This window comes from Harmonia axyridis, chromosome 1, assembly GCF_914767665.1.
Source record: "Harmonia axyridis chromosome 1, icHarAxyr1.1, whole genome shotgun sequence".
NCBI lineage: Eukaryota > Metazoa > Arthropoda > Insecta > Coleoptera > Coccinellidae > Harmonia > Harmonia axyridis.
The window spans coordinates 15,378,380-15,398,010 of record NC_059501.1 but is presented as its reverse complement, the minus strand read 5'-3'; the positions used below and the strand labels follow the sequence as shown (position 1 = coordinate 15,398,010).

The 19,631-nt window shown below is 30.1% G+C and overlaps 3 protein-coding genes across 9 annotated transcripts in view; 2 read left to right on the top strand and 1 right to left on the bottom strand.

The window, feature by feature from the left end:
- Nucleotides 1–632, top strand: part of LOC123678143 (CREB-regulated transcription coactivator 1) — a 31,537-nt gene extending 30,905 nt beyond the window's left edge. For all 7 annotated transcript variants that reach the window (XM_045615033.1, XM_045614997.1, XM_045614989.1 and 4 more), the window contains one exon: nucleotides 236–632. The gene's annotated coding sequence lies outside the window, so the exon portion shown is untranslated. The remainder of the gene's footprint in view (nucleotides 1–235) is intronic.
- On the bottom strand, nucleotides 620–5,987 carry LOC123678179 (putative ribosome-binding factor A, mitochondrial). The gene is made up of 8 exons (XM_045615051.1): nucleotides 5,762–5,987; nucleotides 5,545–5,706; nucleotides 5,290–5,485; nucleotides 5,039–5,207; nucleotides 4,818–4,954; nucleotides 1,966–2,076; nucleotides 1,541–1,675; nucleotides 620–1,022 (listed from the first exon to the last, which is right to left on the bottom strand). The coding sequence occupies exons 2-8, from the start codon at nucleotides 5,664–5,666 to the stop codon at nucleotides 861–863; spliced, it is 1,032 nt and encodes a 343-aa protein (XP_045471007.1). The 5' UTR covers nucleotides 5,667–5,706; nucleotides 5,762–5,987; the 3' UTR covers nucleotides 620–860.
- A 2,316-nt stretch (nucleotides 5,988–8,303) lies between these two features.
- On the top strand, nucleotides 8,304–19,533 carry LOC123678137 (structural maintenance of chromosomes protein 6). The gene is made up of 19 exons (XM_045614977.1): nucleotides 8,304–8,314; nucleotides 8,661–8,895; nucleotides 8,947–9,033; nucleotides 9,278–9,470; nucleotides 10,411–10,569; nucleotides 10,653–10,897; nucleotides 10,959–11,209; nucleotides 11,836–12,233; nucleotides 12,287–12,427; nucleotides 13,259–13,440; nucleotides 14,535–14,655; nucleotides 14,707–14,896; nucleotides 15,325–15,541; nucleotides 15,597–15,767; nucleotides 15,832–16,019; nucleotides 16,568–16,847; nucleotides 18,895–19,089; nucleotides 19,149–19,276; nucleotides 19,332–19,533. Exons 2-19 carry the CDS (start codon nucleotides 8,890–8,892, stop codon nucleotides 19,363–19,365), a joined length of 3,186 nt encoding a protein of 1,061 aa, XP_045470933.1. The 5' UTR covers nucleotides 8,304–8,314; nucleotides 8,661–8,889; the 3' UTR covers nucleotides 19,366–19,533.
- Nucleotides 19,534–19,631: the final 98 nt, after the last annotated feature.

Here is a 19,631-nt window from a genome sequence, read left to right as displayed (position 1 = left end):
ACAGATAAAGCCGTGGCGGAAAGTTCGGAGTACCAACATAGAATAATAAAATATAACCATGAAAACTGTGTGTTTCTGATATATTCTCGCACGATTTTGTTCTACAAGATGTGGAAGAATGAACGAAATAACCACAGAATTAGAGAAAATTATTTTATATGCTTTAGCATTCATTTTGCAATTTACCTTCATAAGGAATACTAATTTTAATTGTGTATGTTATTGATATTTTCAGAGGTTTACTGCCATCATATCTTGTACCTTGATATACACTTCCGACCTTTTTGAACTTCTAGATGTGATCTTCAATTCCACCAATGCCCCAAAGGAATGGATGAGTGAAATGTTTGAATACTGAAGGTTGAATGATGTAGTTATCGACATTTCATTTGGTGTAGTCAGGACAGATGATAAAAATAGAAGAAACATGAATGTAATGATTTACGTTTGTGTTATGAAAACAGATTAATTATATTTGAAGACTGATAGCAGTTTTACACTGTTTTAACGAATTTTTGAATCATTTGAATCAAAAAAGTCAACATTTGATAATTGAATAAATGGGTTCAACTTTTTCTTAATGTATATTTATTGTTTGTATGGATAAGTACACAATAAAAAATTTTATTATAGATTTTTCTTTTATTATACTAATCCACAAGAAAAATGTGTATCTCCACCTTAATCTTATCAAAAAACATGAATTCTATGAAATCCACTTATTCCATATTTCAAAGAGATATTCTCTTATTCCAATGAAATTTTACACTTGTAAGTTCGCAATATATCCTACATTGTCTATTTGCAGGTGTTGACTAACTATTCTCAACTTCATCACAGTTATTATCCATGAATTAATTCTATTTTTCATAAGTTTCATCTTCGATATAATCCTCGAATTTATCCAAATTTTCTTCAATGTTATCGTAGTGTTCTTCAAATGAATGGCTCATTTCTTCTTTTATATACTCCATATCTGGATTATAATTTTTATCTTCTTTGTTTAATTTTTGGTTAAGAAGCTGAAATTTTTATCTAGATTACTCTGTTATTCTTCCACAAATTTAAATGAAATAGTAATCATTTATGGATAGTAGTATTTTATAAATGAATAATTCTAATTGAAAATTGAGGAAAATTAACATGTTGAGCTTTCTTGACTCAGTAACTTAGTAGATCTCAAAATTAATACTATTTCTTTCAGTTAATATACTGACAAAAAACTTATGAAATGTCCTAGAAACCTAAAGTTGATTAACATCAGGCTGAAACAACTGAAAGGTGTTGCACAGTTGTTGGTTCAACAACTTAGAAAAACAGTTGAATTTGCAGATTTTTTTGGACTATAAGTTAACTGAACAATTTATGGTCAAATCATCTGAAATTTAACTAAAAACTTTCAATCCAGCTCTAAGATTAGTTATCAGAAAAATAACAAAAGGATCAAACAAGATGATGAATAATATTTATTGCTGTGGAATCTTCCTAGGATGGAATATCAAAGATATCTTCATGAGTTTGTATTTCTGTAAAATTTTACCTGTCGTTTCTGCAGAAAAGATATGAAAGCATCTCTTGAAGATGTTGTGTCTTCAACATTTTCAGAAGATTTTCTGGCGTGTTTTTCGTCTCCTAAAATATTGTATTCTGTTTGAATTTTCTTAGTAGCCAATAACTGAAAAAAATAAAGATTAAATAGATGAAATATGTAAAAGAATTTCCAAATATAGATTACAGAGAAGATACAGAATCAATATAATCACTATTTATGCTGTTTCAAGATAAAATAAAATTTTAACTACATTACTAAGATTTAAAACAACTATAGCAATGAAAACTGCAAATATTCAAAATTTTCCATAGAGACTTATTTAAAATCTCCATGGTTCCAGTTTTCATAAAAAAAAAACTTGCAGGGGATCTTTGAACATCAATTATCTGATATTTAAATACCATCATACGCACCTTTTTCATAATATTTGCGTGATCTAAACCTAATACATTTTGAGGCATCTCAGGATATTCCACATCCAATTCTTCTTCTTTATTATCATCCTCTATTATTTCAAGTTGATTCTACAATGCCATCACAGTTATTATATTATTGGTTCATTTAATATCAATGAAAATTCTTATAATTTCAATTTATATCAAATAAGATGTCAGAAAATACTGGTGTCTTCACTGATCATATTTTGTTTAGGATAATTCCACTTCTTTCTGTAGGAGATGCAATTAAGATGCATAGAATACCTGGTGTGTTTACTGATTCGATTTTGTTTCAGACTTTTTGGGAGACCCACCTGTTGCTTTGGTGGTCTGCTTCACCAGAGTGCTGTAAGGTGGCGCTCTTTAAAATTTTTCGAATTCCCGCATCTGCCTGGTGCCGTTTAAAAAGGAAATACTGATTTTAGACACTGCAAACATTCACAATAAATTACAATTCAGTTCATATCGAGTTTTTACTCAAATGAATGGAATATAATGACAGACCATAGAATATAAAATATTATTGTTCTATACTCAAAGTTCACGACAAGAGCGTAGAAATAGGGGGATACTGGGGGTAATTACACGGTGCTCCTGAATTGGAGATACAAATGAAAATGACAGATTTCCGGATCATTTCAAGAAAAAAAGTCCCAAAAAATGAGTCCCCAAACATTTTGTTTTGAGATACATGTGTTGAAGTTCAAGTTATTTTCTCGTATAACATTCCCTTCACAAGATATTTAATATGAATTGGCCATAGATATTCCAGTTTAAAGTTTTCACTATGTGATATGTTAATTTTGAATGCAAATCCACAGGGTGATATATTTTCTGGAAGCATGCCTGCTTCCTTCCTCCAAAACTATATTTTGGTGAATGGCTGTTAGTTTAGAAAAATGTAGAAAAAACTCTGATCCAGTACTACACTTTTTGGTTTGTTATAGTTTGGTCGTATCTGCTATCGATTTCTAGAAAAATCTCTAGTAATCCTCAGGAAAATCCAAATTATTATAAAGATCCAGCTAGTAAGCTCTAATGAATGCATTAACTATAAGTTTTGGTATTTATTTACCTAATCTAGCGAAGATTAATAAATATTTGATAAACTGTACGACACACTAGAAACAACCTGTATAATGAAAGCAAAGCGTTTGTGGGTTCATATTCATGAAACTTTTTTTTCTCAAAATTATCCAAGTAATTTCTCATTTTCCTTCGTAACTCTTATTTGAGAACAAGGTAAGAACAACCGAATTAGTAACAACAAAAATTATTTCGAGTAATTTGGTTCAAACTTCATTATCAAACTTCTTTTTCTAACATTACAGATATGAATAAAAGTTGTCGTCAAAAATTTTCTTTCAATTATCCCTCTCAAAGAAAAAAAAGATCTACGCCCTTGGTTCACAAGTGTCGAGAATTGAGAGAAATGTCAAATGTAAACGATGTATGCGCCATCTGAAAAGCCCGCGATCCCTCGAAATCAAGTAGGTATAAATCCGAAAAATCTCCCGTTTTGTCTGAAAGTTTTACAGGTATAAGTAGACACACCAGGTATTCTATGCATCTTAGATGCAATATAATGAAATAGTCATATTTCCAAGGAAACAACAGCAAAATTTGATGTGACTATTATAGCAAACGATGCATAGAATCCCTGGTGTGTACTGATTCGATTTTGTTTCAGACTTTTTGAGATATTCCACCTGTTACTTTGGTATTCCACTTACAAGAGTTGTGAAAGGTGGTGCTCTTCAGATTTGTTCGAATTTCCGCTATCTGTCATGCGCCGTTTAAAAATGAAATATTTGAGACACTGCAAACATTCACAATAAATTAAAATTCAGTTCATATCGAATTTTCAATGAAATGAATGGAATATAATGACAGACGGCTATTGGCCCATTCAGAGTATAGAAGGTTGTCACCAGCATACAATATAAAATATTAATATTCTATACTCAAAGGTCGAGAATTGCGAGAAATGTCAAATGTAAACGTTGTGTGCGCCATCTGGAACAGACGCGAACTCTCGAAATCAAGTAGGTATAAATCTGAAAAATCTCCCGTTTTGCCTTAAAGTTTTACAGGTATAAGTAGGCACACCAGGTTTTCCATGCATCTTAGGCTGGTCTCATCAAAAAACCAATTTCATCTTAAACTTTTTCAATAGTGAATGGGAAGAATATTTGTATTTCAAGACATCTTAGTATCATTTTAGTAATAGTTCCCTTCACATATGATATGCAAGCATGAATAGTATAATATGATAGAAGCGAATAAGTAAATCTTCTTGCAAGTGCAAAAAAAAGAAACTGACACTCATATATCATATCATATGCTATGTTTTATCATACCTGCATCATAACTTCAATAAAAATGCTGAAAATTTATTTTTCATCAGGAATGCATTTAGATGCTTTGTCAGGCAAAAAAAAAGCATTGTAGATTTATTTTTCATCAGGAATGCATTTAGATGCTTTGTCAGGCAAAAAAAAAAAGCATTGTAGATTTTTTTTGGTTGAAATCGTTATTATATGATTCATCTGAATGACTTGGTGTAATATTTAAGATGTTAAGCATTTTGGTTCAATATTAATATTTAAAATTTACACTAGAAAAATCTAAATTCATATTATAGAGAATATTGAAGGATATTATATCAATACTACCGATCAGGAAGCATCAGATTCAAAATAAAAAGTTGAACCTGTTTCTGTTTACCTAGCCAATTAAAAATATGGCTTTTATTTTGGGGAGATAAAGATGCAGATATGATAAAAAATCAATTATCTACTATTCATTTTTGAAGATATTCAATTTGCCTTAATATTTTCTTCTAGTGGACAGTAAAGCTCAAGTTGATGCTTCAATCTACTGACTGATAGTGGTTCATAATCAACTCCGTAATCTGCTTCTGCCAACCTTTTATCTAATTCCATTATTTGGGTATGATTTTTATCTGAAAAATTTTATCTAATAAAGTAATTATTTCACTATTAATATTTTCTTATTAATCAAAATAACTTCATTTTCTATCACTTACCTTTCACAAAGCTGACTGGTGGAACTATTCCTATAACTTTCAATTGAGAAAGTTCATGACGTAAAGTGTACATGTTATTTTCCAAAAAACCTAAAATATCTTTTTCATTTTCAGATTTTTTACTGATCCAAAATATATTCAATTGTTTGTAGTCCTGAGAAACTTCAACCTAAAAAACAAAATAATTTATTTGTGAATATCCTATGTGATATAAATATAGATCTTCAATAATATTATCTTAAATTACTTGCCTTTGTTATTTCAATTCCTAGACTATTATATTTCTCCCAATGTTCACTATTCACTATCAAATCTGTAATATATCTCATAAATATTTTATTCAATACATTGACCCTTCTTAAACTTGGAATAAACTTAGTTTTTGTTTCATCTTGCTTCATATCAATACGACTAGGTAAGATTGGGAATTCCTCAAATTTTAATTTTCTGGAATAATTTTAACTTTCTTAGTTAATCTAATTCAAATATAATTAATTTCTGTATACCTCTTCTTTGAAGTATTGAATGACAATACTTTACGGAATGCCTTGTGAACATTAGCATTTTTAGAATAAGAAAAATGCAAAAATCTGCAAAATGGTTTAATTGTTATGCCATTCCTAGCCATTACTCTCAATATATTGATTCCACAGTATGAACTTTCAAACCTAAAATGCACATATTTGTTGTTTAATAATATAACATTTCTGATACATCACATACTGATCTTGGTGTCTATTGCATAAGAATTTTCCACCTTCAGGTTTGCTGATACAATAAATTATTAATTTGGTGTTCACCGAAATATTTCAAGAATTCTATATAATAAATTATGAATTATCATAATATTTCGCAAAGAACATTCATTTATTTACACTTCGAAAAATTTATACCCATCTACGGTTATATTTTCGATCACAGAAAATTATACACATATCAAAAATATGTTTATGGAAAGAAGGATTATTTGCGAAAAGTGTATAAAGACTATTACTAGTTCATATTCATGTTGAAATTTCCAGCTGTTTAGTGAATCATCCATATTTCTATATAAAATAACTTCTGTATTTTATTATTTCTATATTTTGGTTGGCAACACTTTGAGGGGAAATTTTCGAAGGTAAACTTCTCTAGACTAGAGTAGAGACAGCCGACAGGAAAGGAAGTGATTGAAGTTGGAGTTGAGAGTTGAACCATTGCAGATAATACAGATTAGTGATTACACGTACAGTCCATTCAGGAATTATTGACATCCCGGGTGGCTTTGGAAAATCGAAATTAAGTTGGTACTGGCTCATTCAGTAACATTTCGAATTGCAGATTTCGGGTTGGCATTGGAAATGTCATTGACAGGAGGTTAGATTTCAGTTTGTTTGTGTTAATGGTTTTGATCGAAGAAATTTTGAAACTTAAAAGTTGTATCAATTTCAAACACACATTGAGTAGTTTATTTGAGTATTTCTCAGAGTACTGTTTGAAAAAAGAAAAAGGCAAGTCATTACAACCTGGATTATTAGTGGAAGAAAACCTTTGCAATACGATTTCACCTTCAAAGAATCATTGAATGATTTTATTGTTACCAGAAGCCGAGCCAAAAGCAACCAATATATCAGCCTGGATGAAATTTGACCAAAAAGCATCTGGATTTTAATCAATCAAAGACAACATTACATAAACTTAATTGGTGACAAGTTCAAACAGTTAATAAAAGGAAAATTCTTATTGATAAACATCAAGAATCATTGTAAAATGCACATTTTCAATGAAAAATAACAAAAAACTGAAAAATACGAGGGGGCGTTAAAGTAAAGAATTACCGAAACTTGGTTATTTGAAAATGCCAACATTATTCAACAGTGGACTCTAGAAAGAAAACAGAATGTTTTTCAAGTATATTCAAGGGTAAAAGTAGAAGGAGCACTATTTTGAATGCTGGATATTTAGATTTTTACCTGGATGTTTTGTTTTGACAGTGGTGATTATGAGGATTATATAAATCTATGAAGAGAGAATTATTTTATAATTGGATTGCTAAACAAAGTCTTGGCATTGCATCTATAGTTTATTTATATTCTATATTGAAATTAAGCATTGTTATATCTGTTTTTTGTTCTTCAATGAGTAATCCAAAAATCTAATAAATTCCAATTATTGAATTTTTACTGAGTATTTAATCAAAAAATATATTCAGAAGAGTAACTTCCAAGAATTTCTTCACCTCTTACCCACTTGAAGATAATAATAGAATGCAATAAAATTTTGAAATTCACAAATTAAAAATGATTTCATGCAAAAATGCTTTTAGTGAGTGAGTTAAAGCTGTTATGGGCAAAATAATTTATGTAATTTAACAGAAACTGGTATAAAAGCATTTCAATAAAAAACAGAAAACTTGAGTACAAATAGTACCTATATTTCTCATACAAGTTTAATCAATCATTCATGTTATGAACAGTTTCAATAAATAGTGACTTTAGAAAGTAATTTACACATCGGCTGATAAATTGGTTCCAATTTTGAAAGTTACAGTACAACTGTAATGTCAAAATTTTTCATATACTAAATGGATTCTTTGAATTTTATTTCTGTCTTATTATGATATGGCTCTTCCATTCACTAAGCTACACTATTTAAATTTATCAACCAGTTTTTTGTTTTCTTCACCAGTTGAGACACCACAGTTAAAATGATCCATAAGAGTTATTTGATAAGAATTTTGCAAGCAGGTTGGTATCCAGTGTCCATCAGTAATGCAACAATTTTTGAAGAGCCTTTGGTGAAAAGGAATATGCATATTTTAATGATTTTCAATGGGATCTTTCATGGGCGACTCTTAAATGAATAGATATCTCTTCATTGGATTTCCTTGAAATGATATAGCATTTCACTATATTTTTACGTTATATAATCTGAATTTCAATTTATGGAATCATGACTGTATACGTCCCTTCGTAATAATCGTAATTTCGAAAATTCAGAATCTTTCGGATACAAAATGATGAAAATAATTTAAACTGGTTATTTCTATGATGAACCATAGCAATTTTTAGTGATATTTTTGTAACCAGAAATAAAGCCGCGACTAGACGTTCATGGCCTACTTCGATGTCAATAATTCCTGAATGGACTGTATATATACACCTTAGATTATTTACAATAATCTAAGATATACACACATTGCAGATAATATCTACCATAGTCCATAGCCATCTAAATTCTAAAGTAAAGTAACAAGGCCAGAACACGATAAAAAGGCAACGTTTTCGGGAGTTCTTTGTGAGTTATCCCTGTTTATACTCGTTTTAGTTTCATGTTCATGTATTACTCGGTCCACATTATCTGGCTTAGGAAATGTGATAATCTAATTGAATTTGTGTAATTACCAAGATATTGTACACTATTACAATTCATTAACAAAACACTATGTATACATATTTTACTATTATTGACTTGCATGATTTTTGTATGTATAATCTCATAAAATCCCATTTTGAAGTGTAGAGTATCATGCAAGTAAATAGTAGTAAAATATGTACCAAATAGTAACCAATACAAAATTAACAAAAACGGTTTTTCCCAAATATTTTCAAGGTGATAAATTTGATTTGAATCTTATAGAGAGAGAGAGAGAAGAAATTCGATTATCTTTGTCCTTTTTACTACGGTAGTTCAAAGAGATCTCAAGGTTAGAAAATCGTCTTGCCTACTATGATATAATAGAGCTATTGATCTACGCGCTAAAATGATATCTAACCTATAGAATCTGTTTGGATTTTTGTGGGAAATTTTACTTGGATTGTTTTCTTGACATGATTGTTGAAAATATTGATATAAAATATAAATAAATAAGAATGGAGGTAAGTTATCACAACGTTTATTATTATTTTTTTAATTCAACATCTTTTTAGCTATCGTCAAATAGGAAAAGATCCCAAAACAACATTCTAAATTACACCACCAAGCGTCCTAAAGTGGTAGAAAATGAAGAACAGCAGGTATGAAGTGTTAATTCGACACTATTCAAGTGTTGTGAATTCAATAACAATTATTAGATATTTATTGGATTCAGTCCTTGTTGGAAATTCATTATAAATAAATAAAAAATTCCCACAAATATTGTATTATCTGCGACAATTGTTTCAGTACACTGGGGGTTCATCCAACTACATTTTTGACTGATTCAGACATTACTTGTTGCACTTTGTTTTGATTTCACTTACACTAGACATGATTTTTCAGATGAGAGCTGGTGTTGTTACCAGAATGATATTAAAAAACTTCATGTGCCATTCTCTCCTTGAAATCAAATTTTCCAGTAATACTTGTGTTGTTATTGGACAAAATGGAAGTGGAAAAAGTGCTATTTTAACTGCCTTGATTATTGGATTAGGTGGAAAAGCCGCAGTGACAAATCGAGGGCCAAATATAAAAGGTATAGAATAAAATAGAAATACCGTGAAACCTCTCTTGGACGGACTTTCGTTCGAGAGAGTTGTCCCATCAAAAGAAATCCTCCAAAATGAATTGAAATTCTTTTTTATTAATTTATTTCAATATACCAACAAATAAAAATAACATAATATGATCATTAAAAAGATAACTAAATACGTAGATCAATTTTGAAAAAATCATTAATATTCTGCTCATTGATTTGGATCCGACTCTTCTATTTTCATTGGACCTACCTGGTTGTCTATTGTGAATCCTGCCTTTTGAAAACAATTTTTTGTTTCTGAAGAAACTTGACCCATGATTATTTAGGAATAGCAGAATTTTCTTTTTTTCAAGGCCCATTTTCCTATCAAATCTCTGTAACCAATCTCATTATCTCAGACGTTATCCTGGCCATCATATTAAACCTCCAAGTAGCGGGTAATTCATTCAAATTGTAATTCATCACAAATACACAAAATAATACAAATACAATTTGTAATTCGTCACAAATTGTCCAATCAAAAGAATATGATGAAACCATAATATCGGTGTCCGCGTCCGTCCGAAAGAGAGTCCGCTTAAATAAGAGCTTCTTCAACGTTATTTCAATGGACGTCTGCTGGGAAGCAAAAGTGTCCCATTGAAAGAGGTTTATGCTGAATAGAGGTGTCTGTTATGGGAGATTTCACTGTATTGGCATTGATAAGTTAGTTATGAAAACCTTAAAAAATTTATTGTTTCAAATTTAGAAGCTGAGCTGAATGTTTAGGAAATACTTGTATAAAAATAATTAATCCATATTACCACTTGAGCTTAGGTTGTGACATTATTTGAATATATCTCTTAGGATTTCCTGCAATGATTGCACTTCATTAAGTATTTTAACTTTTATTTTTTGAGAGAGGGAGTAAAATTTTAAATCCTGAAATATTTCACAGGATTTGTTAAAGCTGGTAAAAATTCTGCATCACTTGAAATAACTTTACATAATGAAGGACCTATGGCTTACAAACCTAAATTGTATGGACCATCTATCACTATTGTTCGGAATTTTACTGCTTCAGGAAGTAGCTCATTCAAAGTAAAAAATCATACAGGTATGACCTACAATTTTCTGAGATCATTTCTTTCCATTAATGTTTCTCTTCTGATAACCTCTTAATTTTATTTTGGCTTTTAGGTGAAGTTGTTGCTACACAAGCTAGAGAAATTCAAAATATAAAAACAAGTTTAAATATTCAAGTAGATAATCCCATTTGCATTTTGAATCAAGATACATCCAGAAATTTCTTGAGCAGTAATGATCCCAAACACAAATTCACTCTTTTCATGAGAGCAACTAAATTGGAAACTCTAGCAAGTGAGTTCAAAAAGATTGAAGGTGAATTGAAAAATTCAAAAAAATTACTAGAAGAAAAATCAAATGTGAGTTTATTTATGAAATGAAATCCTACTCTCTATATTTATATATATATTTTCCTTTCAGAATATTCAGAAAATGAAAGGCGATATGAGAAATCTAAAAGTCAAAATAGAGCAATATAAATCTGTAAGAAATTTACAGGAAGAAGAAGTTTCTCTACAAACTGAACTCTTCTGGTCTAAAGTCAAAGATCTTGAATGCGATTTACAAATTGAATTAGAAAATGTTGAAAAGATTTCAAAAAAATGTGATAACATCAAGGAGAACAAAACTAAAAAAGGTCAAGAAGAGGAAAAATTGAAAAACTCTATGAGGTATTTCTATTTATTTATTTTTAAGATAATTCAACTCAAGATCATTGAATGCAACTTTAAAAGAAATATATGTATTTTCATTTTCTACCTTGATTGATTTTTTGGTTCAAATTGATAATGTAGCCTTTGGGAAGGATGAAGGTGATAGTGGATTCTCAATTCTGGTTATTTATAATAATGATATTCAATAATAGCACATGGCTCGAAAGAAAAATTTCATTTGCAGTGCTGGCAAGTTGGTATTTTATTATCACTAAAAAAAATCTGATTGCACTAACCAGTAAATGTGAATGCTATTCATGTTGTAACAATATTTAAATATATTGGAATATTGGATATTGTAAAATCAAACCACCTGACCTTAAAACCTGAACTTCAATATCATGACGTCATTGCTGTTGGTTAGTTTATAGGTATATAGATGAGGGGTTCTGTTGATACGATCATTCTGAAATTTGTTAGGAACATCTGAGTGATTATTTTCTATGACGTTGAAACAATCCAGCCACGAAGTCTTCAGCTCTCATGATAAATTTTTTCTACATTCTCTATATTATTATGCTTGTAGAAGAGCATTTTTTTCTTGATGAAATATATAAAACTCAATTTTAATTTGTCTTTTTCAGAGAATTAGAAAATCAAGTTACTGATTTGAAAAATGCAATAGATAAACAACAAAAACCATATCAAGAAGCGAAAAAAACCTATGAAAAACTGAGATCTGTCTATCAGGAAAAATATAGAGAGGAAGAATCGGTAAAAAATTCTATCAAGTCCAAAAGTCAGGATATCCAAGTATTAGAACAAGAAATTATGAATGCTAACGAGAGCCAAGGCAAGGTGGAGGAGCAGAAAGCTGCAAAGGCAAAACGTATATCAGATCTTGAACAAAAAATAAAAGCTAATGAGGATATTTTGCAAACTGCTCGTAATGATATTTTTCAGTTGAAATCAGATATTAATCGAAAGGAAGAAGATGAAAAAAATATTAAACAAGAAGTGAAGGATCTAGATCAAAGCTTATGTAAGGAATATTATTCTTCAGTTTCAAATTTAATTCATAAAAAAAATTTCCAGCGAAGTATTTAGAGAAACTTGATTCCCTCCAAAATGAGAGTGGTAACACACTTCTTTACTATGGCCGACATATTCCCAAAGTGAAACAATTGATTGAGAAGTACAAAAACAATTTTCATGAGGTTCCTAGGGGCCCTGTTGGTAAGCTAATATCTATATGCATTTTACATGTGTAATAATACTAAATCCCTTAATTGTGAAGATTATATATATAAGTTCATCACAAAACAAAATTTTAAAAAGTTTTAAGGTTCCATTTCATAACTATATTTTAACAGTAATTATCTTTTATAAGTGTACTGCAAAGGACGAATAGCTTATTTTTTCAACTTAGAGATTCAAAATTACAACATCATAGATTATATATTGGATACTAAGAAAAAGTGAATGCCTTAACTTTAATCATAATTCTCATTTACAAAAATAAGAGATAATTTTTGCTGGTGCTTAGAATCTCAGCAGTTTCAATGCATGATGTAAGCTATGCCATAAGTTGTAAATACTATGACCTACCACAAGCCAATTTTTTCAACACAATCAATATTGTCTCTTTGGATGAAAATGATAATTATAATTCTTGTGTTCACTATGGAGTCAACTACGGCATAAATTAAGAGTTTGTTTAATCAACATCATCACCCACAACAGGTTATATTGTCCCTGATAAAAACATTGCACACAAAATATTTGTAGTCAGGATCTCTGGGGTCTAAGTGTTAAGTTATAATATAACAATTTCATACTTGATGCAAAATTTTTTTTTTGAGCGCGCACTATTAGAACCAAAGAAAATTCAAGGAATATATAATTTCAATTCACGAGCATTATAAATTTGAAACATTTCATTATATAGTTCTTGAAATTTGCATGAGTGACAGTTTGTTTTTTTCTTGAATTTGTTTCTATGCTATCTTCCTTCCTGAAATTTATAATAATCTGCAAGTTTGAAAACCAGTTTCATTATCATTTCAGGGAGTTATATTAAACTCAAGGACAAAAAATGGGCAGTTGCTGCTGAAGGTTATATTGGAGCTGGACTTCTGAATTCTTTTATTTGTGATAATAAAAAGGACAATCAACTGTTACTGAAGATATTCAGGGAAGCAGGTTTAGATAGATTTCCAACAGTGATAACTACAAAATTTTTCCACAAGGTATTGTTTGCATATTTTTTCAATATTTTTTTTTCTACAATTGGGGACAATATTTCAAATTTTACTGTAGATTGTTTTTTTTTTTTGTTTCATCAATAAACACTTCCATATGTCAGTACTGTGAATACATTCAAAAACAGACTAGATTGATACTTGCAGGATCGAAGTTGACTCAATGGTGCTGTTAATGATTATCATTTTTTTTCTCTTCTACATATTTCTTTTGAAATATTTAAGCATTCTTTCTTGTAATACTGAGTTCATGGATCATTTTCCCTTCTATGGTGATATGGCTAATATTCTTTAGCGAGCCGTTCTTAGCCAATATCAAAGGTGCACCCACTCTCAAGAGATTGCGGTGTTTCATCCTGGGAACATTGATGGAATCGTCAGTTTGACACTCAGTGAGCTCTGCCTAAGATGCATAGAAAACCTGATGTGTTTACTTATATCTGTAAAACTATCACACAAAACAGGATATTTTTCAGATTTATACCATTATTTTTTTATTTCGAGTGATCGCGTCTGTTTCAGATGGCGCATACAGCGTTTATATTTGACATTTCTCTCGATTCTCGGCTCTCGTGACCTTTGAATATACAATAATAATATTTTATATTGTATGCTTCTATACTCTGAATAGATCAATAGCCGTCTTATATTATATTTCATTCATATCATTAAAAATTCGATAGGAACTGAATTGTAATTTATTATGAAAGTTTGCAGTGTCTAAAATCTTTATTTCATTTTAAAACGGCACCAGACAAATAGCGGAAATTCGAACAATTCTGAGGAGCGCCACTTTACAGAACTCTTATAAGCATAACACCAAAGCAACAGGTGGACAATCTCAAAAAGTCTTAAACAAAATCGAATCGGTACACACACCAGGGATTCTATACAACTCAGCCCTGCCAAATACACCTTTCTTCTCCATAGTGACCATCTTCTATCAATATTATGACATGTATATGAGATAATAATAGAATGAAAATCTGCATGTGATTACTGTTCATTTATATTGGTTTCAATATTTTCATTTTTCCATCTAGTTTAATTTTCTAAATTATTGTAAATTTTCTTTTTTTTAGGTTCATGATATCTCTCAGAACCTAGTGCAGGCTCCTTCTGATTGTGTGAGGTTAATTGATATTTTGGAATTAGAAGATCCTATTGTAACCAATTGTATCATTGATCAAGTTCAAGTTGAAAGTAATTAGATATAGTTTTTCGAGAGCAACTATTGAAACCCATTTTTTTTAGGAATTCTTCTATTCCCTAATGATGAACTTGCCATGCAACTTCTTTCAAATAGAGCAAATGTTCCCAGGAATTGCTCACAAGGTGTCACGATTAAAGGTGACAAATATTTTCCTGATCCAAACTACAAGACTTATTGCTCTGATTATCATCAAGCTCAATATTTACAAACCGATACCAGTGAACTTATAAGGTAATTCTAGTGTACTGAAAAGTGTTTGTGTTGAAAACATCAAAAACACTCATTAAATCTCAAGTAATGGAAAATGATTAATTTTTTCTCTGCTGAACAAAAATTGCATTATTGACCTAATTTATTGCATTTGAATAATGATATGAATTCTCCAAAACTTATATTCCATTGTATAATATGATCGTTAATCATTCAAACATTGATTGTATTGAAATAAATATATCAAAAATAAAATGAAGAACTAAAACAGCCGAATAACCTAACTTCAAAATCTTGATAAATTCAATGCTCCAAACAAAAAAAATTCAGATCTAAACATCTATTTTAATTTGTAAAAATTTTCCAAAATATTGATTCTGTTGGTGTTTTATAACGCTCACATTTTTGTATTTTTTTCAAAGATATCAATTTTTTTAATAATTTTCTAGAAATTTGAAGCAAAAAATTCAAAGCTTGAAGAACCAAAGACAAGCCATTTCTGATCAGTACAAACAAATTAAAAATGAGATGAATCACAAAATTGAAAAACAAAATGAGTTGGAAATGAAAATAAGGAGACTCTTAGATAATAAAAGACTAGTTCGGGGGGAGCTTGATTCTCTTCGATCTGCACCAGAGCCTGAAGCTGCTAATATTGAAGTTTTGGTAGGTCTTGGATATACTCTAGTGAAAATAATAATTTTCAAATTTTACTTTTCAGGAAAATGAATTGAAAGAAATTAAACAAGTACTGAGTGAAAAAACGGCTATCTTGGAACAAATAAAACATGATCAACAAGAACTCAAAAAACCAATTGATGAAACAGAAATTCGAATAAGAAAGTTTAAAGAAAGTATTAAAAGTTTGGAGGAGAGACTTCCACCTTTAAAGGTAAATGGTTTATTTAGCATTGATTAAAAAAAATTGTTAATTTTAATTGATCATTTTTCTTAAGGAAAAAATAAAAGAGAAAGAGTTTAGAATTCGTGAAATATCAACACATGGTGAGTTTGATACTAGAAAATTGGCACAATTGGAAGAAAAATTAAACGAGCACAGGGCAGTAGTTGTAACTAAACAGGCTAACATTCAGAATAAAGCAGAACAGGCTCAAGCAATTGGTCCAAGGCCTCATGATATAAGGTAAAACCTATTTGAGTCATTTTGATCATTAATTAGAAATATGAACAATATAATGTACAGGGTGTTAGTGAATAAGTGTGACAAAGTTCAGGGGCTGTATGCAAAAATAATGACAGTTTGCTATAACTTTTGTTCGCAAATGCTTCCTATTCCTAAGTACAGGGTGTTCAATTTTTAATAAAAAAATATGAAAAATATGAAAAAAGGCATAATGAGATTTTTTATTTAAAATTAAATGAGGAATTCAAAAATTATTTTGTGCTTGGAATATTCCAGTGGCGTACCATATTTTCTTTAAAAAAAGACATCATTATATTCGCATTAATAATGAATATAATAATTGCTTGTCAATAAATGTGTAATAAACCTGAATGAGAAACATTTGTGAACGAATATTACATAAAAAACTGTCATTATTTTTCATGCAGAATCAACCCTTTGAAGTTTGTCGCACTTATTCACAGTTTGTATATTCAATACTGTTGCATTTATCCAAAAAACATAGAAAATAAATATACCAATAATTGAAGGTAAAACCATTTTTTCAGGAAAGTACAGGATATAGTGGACAAATTGAGTAATCTCGAAAGATCAATTAAAAAAATACAACAATCTACAGGAAGTGTAGAATCAATTATGGAACAATATAAAATTGTTCGGGATAAATGTTCTAATGCTATTACCATTCTGAATAAACTGGAAGAGAATGTAGAGGAACTTGACACTGCTGCCAAATTACGAAAAAAACACTACAAAGCTACAGAAACATATTTTATTCAATACATAAAACATGCATTTAAAAAATTCTTGGAATATAGAAAATTCAAGGTGAATGGTAATAATAAAAATAATAGGTTAAGTTCTCTATAGTTTTTTCATACAGGGTGTTCTGATTTGTTTCCGACAAACTGAAATGGGTGATAGATCTCATCATTTTAAGAAAAAAAGTTCCTATGAACATGGGTCCGGAAATGCTTCGTTTCCGAGATACAGGGTGTTAAAGTTGAAAAAATAATTCGCGTTTTCTTTAATATGTTTTGACTGCTTCGAAATCCTTTCATGAAATCATTCCTATTCAAATATTAAATTTAAATTCATTTTGAAAATTTCTAAGGCGAAATGCATGCGGATTTTCTATTGCCCACTAATAAGTAGAAGTGGTATGCTATGTAATTGTTGTTTTTAAGTGTTCTGAATATTCTGTTTCCTGAAATATTGCGTTGTTGGGATGCTTTACGAATACTGAGTTTTTATTTTCTTCGAAGGTCTGTAAAATCCTATTTCTCTGTAGATGATTTCTTCTTTGTATGCTTCGTTCGGGCCTTTGGTAACCAATACCATTTTCCTGTATTTGTTGATAAGCTATTAACTTAGTTAACTATAATTATAATTAATGACATCTGAACCTAACACACTTTAAATCTGTCATTGTGTATAGCCATTTTAAATCTATTGCCGCAACAATTGTTGAATGTAAAACAATCGATCATTCGAAGATGTCATTTGTGCATTCAACAGAAGGGTGGACATTTCGAACACCTTCTTTAAAAATTATTATGTTATTTTGTTTTGTTCTAAATTGTTACTTCTAAAAAATATTTAATTTGAAATTATTACAAATTTGTTTCTACATGTTTTAGAGATTACAAAAATATGGATTTGGCTTTAAATGCGTTTTTCTCTGAAACGGTTGCCCCTAGCAACTTAAATGAGTTATACCTTTTTTAACTAGAAAAGTCAGGGGAATCGATTTTTTTAGTCCAGAATGACGTACAGGGTAGCACAGAAAAGTTGGTACGGTTTAAAGGGGACGAAATGATTGCCAGTGGCGCCCTCTAGAAAATACAACCAAATCGACAACAAATTTGAATTTCTCACCTCAAAAAACCCCTTTGTACCAACTTTCATGCAATTATTTGGAATCAGTCGAAAGATATTTAAGAAAACGTGAATTATTTTTTCAACTTTAACACCCTGTATCTCGGAAACGAAACATTTCCGGACCCATGTTCATAGGAACTTTTTTGCTTAAAATGATGTGATCTATCACCCGTTTCAGTTTGTCGGAAACAAATCAGAACACCCTGTATATTGTTTAGTGTTTTCTATACTGACTCTCCTAGGCCTCTGTTAGATCTGTCAGAAGTTTAAATCTTAGAACCAGTTGTGTAGGCTTGTTATTATGTCTCATTTCCATTTCAGCTACAACATTGTTAATTGTTCAGCCAACCAACTGTGTCGGCAAGGAAAATTGTTACTTTATTCTTCATACACAGTCGTAGTTAAATATTGCTTCTGAGTCAAACGAAGGTAGAGAAATGCTCTACTGAATTTCTCCAAATTCAATATTTCCTTCCATAAAATTCATTTTCAACCATTTTGAACAAATTTGATTGCCTGATCGACAATTCTAGAGACCTCAATATCTCACGTATTGTGCATGCACAACCGTGGAATTTCCAGGATCTGTTCTACTGATTTTGTTGAAATTTGGTATTGGAATTAGGGTTGGGTCGTGAGTGGTTCCATATAATGGTCAGCAAGCGAAGAATTGTGCGCCATACGCTTTGGCAGAGTATGCATCTTTGAATATGGGTAATCATCAATCAATGAAAATATAATGATAATCAACTTCTGTTTTTTGCTTATTATAAAACTTACAATGTCAAATCCTATGAACTACGAATGTCAAGGTGAAACTTGTCAGTGGTACAAATTTTATGGGTAGGCTGTGGATTTATATAGAAACAGTGAAAATGCAATGAAATCTACTTCTGGTGGATACATTTTTACAATTGAATGAAATATGTATATCAAGTTTATTTATTAAGATGAATAAAACGCTTATAAAATTTATCTCATCTTATTTTTATAGGGAAACTTGGATATTGATATAGAGAGAAAGAAACTAGATCTTGTTGTAAATCCTCAACAGGGAACACAGGGAGTGACAACAACTACAAATTTATCAGGTGGAGAAAAATCTTTTTCGACTGTCGCCTTCTTATATTCTTTATGGCAATGCATGGAACTCCCTTTCTATTTTTTGGATGAATTCGATGTCTACATGGTAACCTATATTTGTTAATCCTTTTCAAATGAAATTATATTCAAGGTGCTTATTTTTAGGATAAACTCAATAGAACCAAAGTTTTTGACATCTTATTACATCATGCAGCTAGAAAACCACAGTTGCAGTTTGTATTTCTAACTCCACAGGATATTTCTTTCTTGGATAAGCAAGTAACAATTTTAAGGTATGCTGTATTTTGAATTATTGTATTACTAAGTTCTAATGGCTTTATATTGTAGGTTGGATGCTCCAAAGAGACTGAACGAATGTTGACCCTAGAAAAATAATTATGAAATATTCATAATTATTTCATGTTTATATTATTCTATAATTTGTTATTCTATAAATTTCCATTTTTATGTGACCAATGTTGTTAAATCTTCTATATATTTTTGTATTATTACATAAAAAATGAAATAAAGAACAAATGTTTGCTTTTAAGATGATGTTATAATTCCTTTAAACAATTTCATAAGACAATCGATACAAATTAGTACTCAAATTTTTCATATTGTTGTTTCATAATTGCCTCAGTTCAA

Bases quoted from the DNA above. Each gene is read 5' to 3' on its own strand.
- LOC123678179 (XM_045615051.1), bottom strand. From the start codon at position 5,666: ATGGCTAGGAATGGCATAACAATTAAACCATTTTGCAGATTTTTGCAT. The intron at 5,486-5,544 runs GTATACAGAAAT...AAATTATTCCAG, and splicing joins TTCAATACTTCAAAGAAGAG to AAAATTAAAATTTGAGGAAT. The intron at 1,676-1,965 runs GTGCGTATGATG...TATTTTTTTCAG, and splicing joins ACGCAAATATTATGAAAAAG to TTATTGGCTACTAAGAAAAT.
- LOC123678137 (XM_045614977.1), top strand. The intron at 9,034-9,277 runs GTATGAAGTGTT...ATGATTTTTCAG, and splicing joins TAGAAAATGAAGAACAGCAG to ATGAGAGCTGGTGTTGTTAC. The intron at 10,898-10,958 runs GTGAGTTTATTT...TTTTCCTTTCAG, and splicing joins TACTAGAAGAAAAATCAAAT to AATATTCAGAAAATGAAAGG.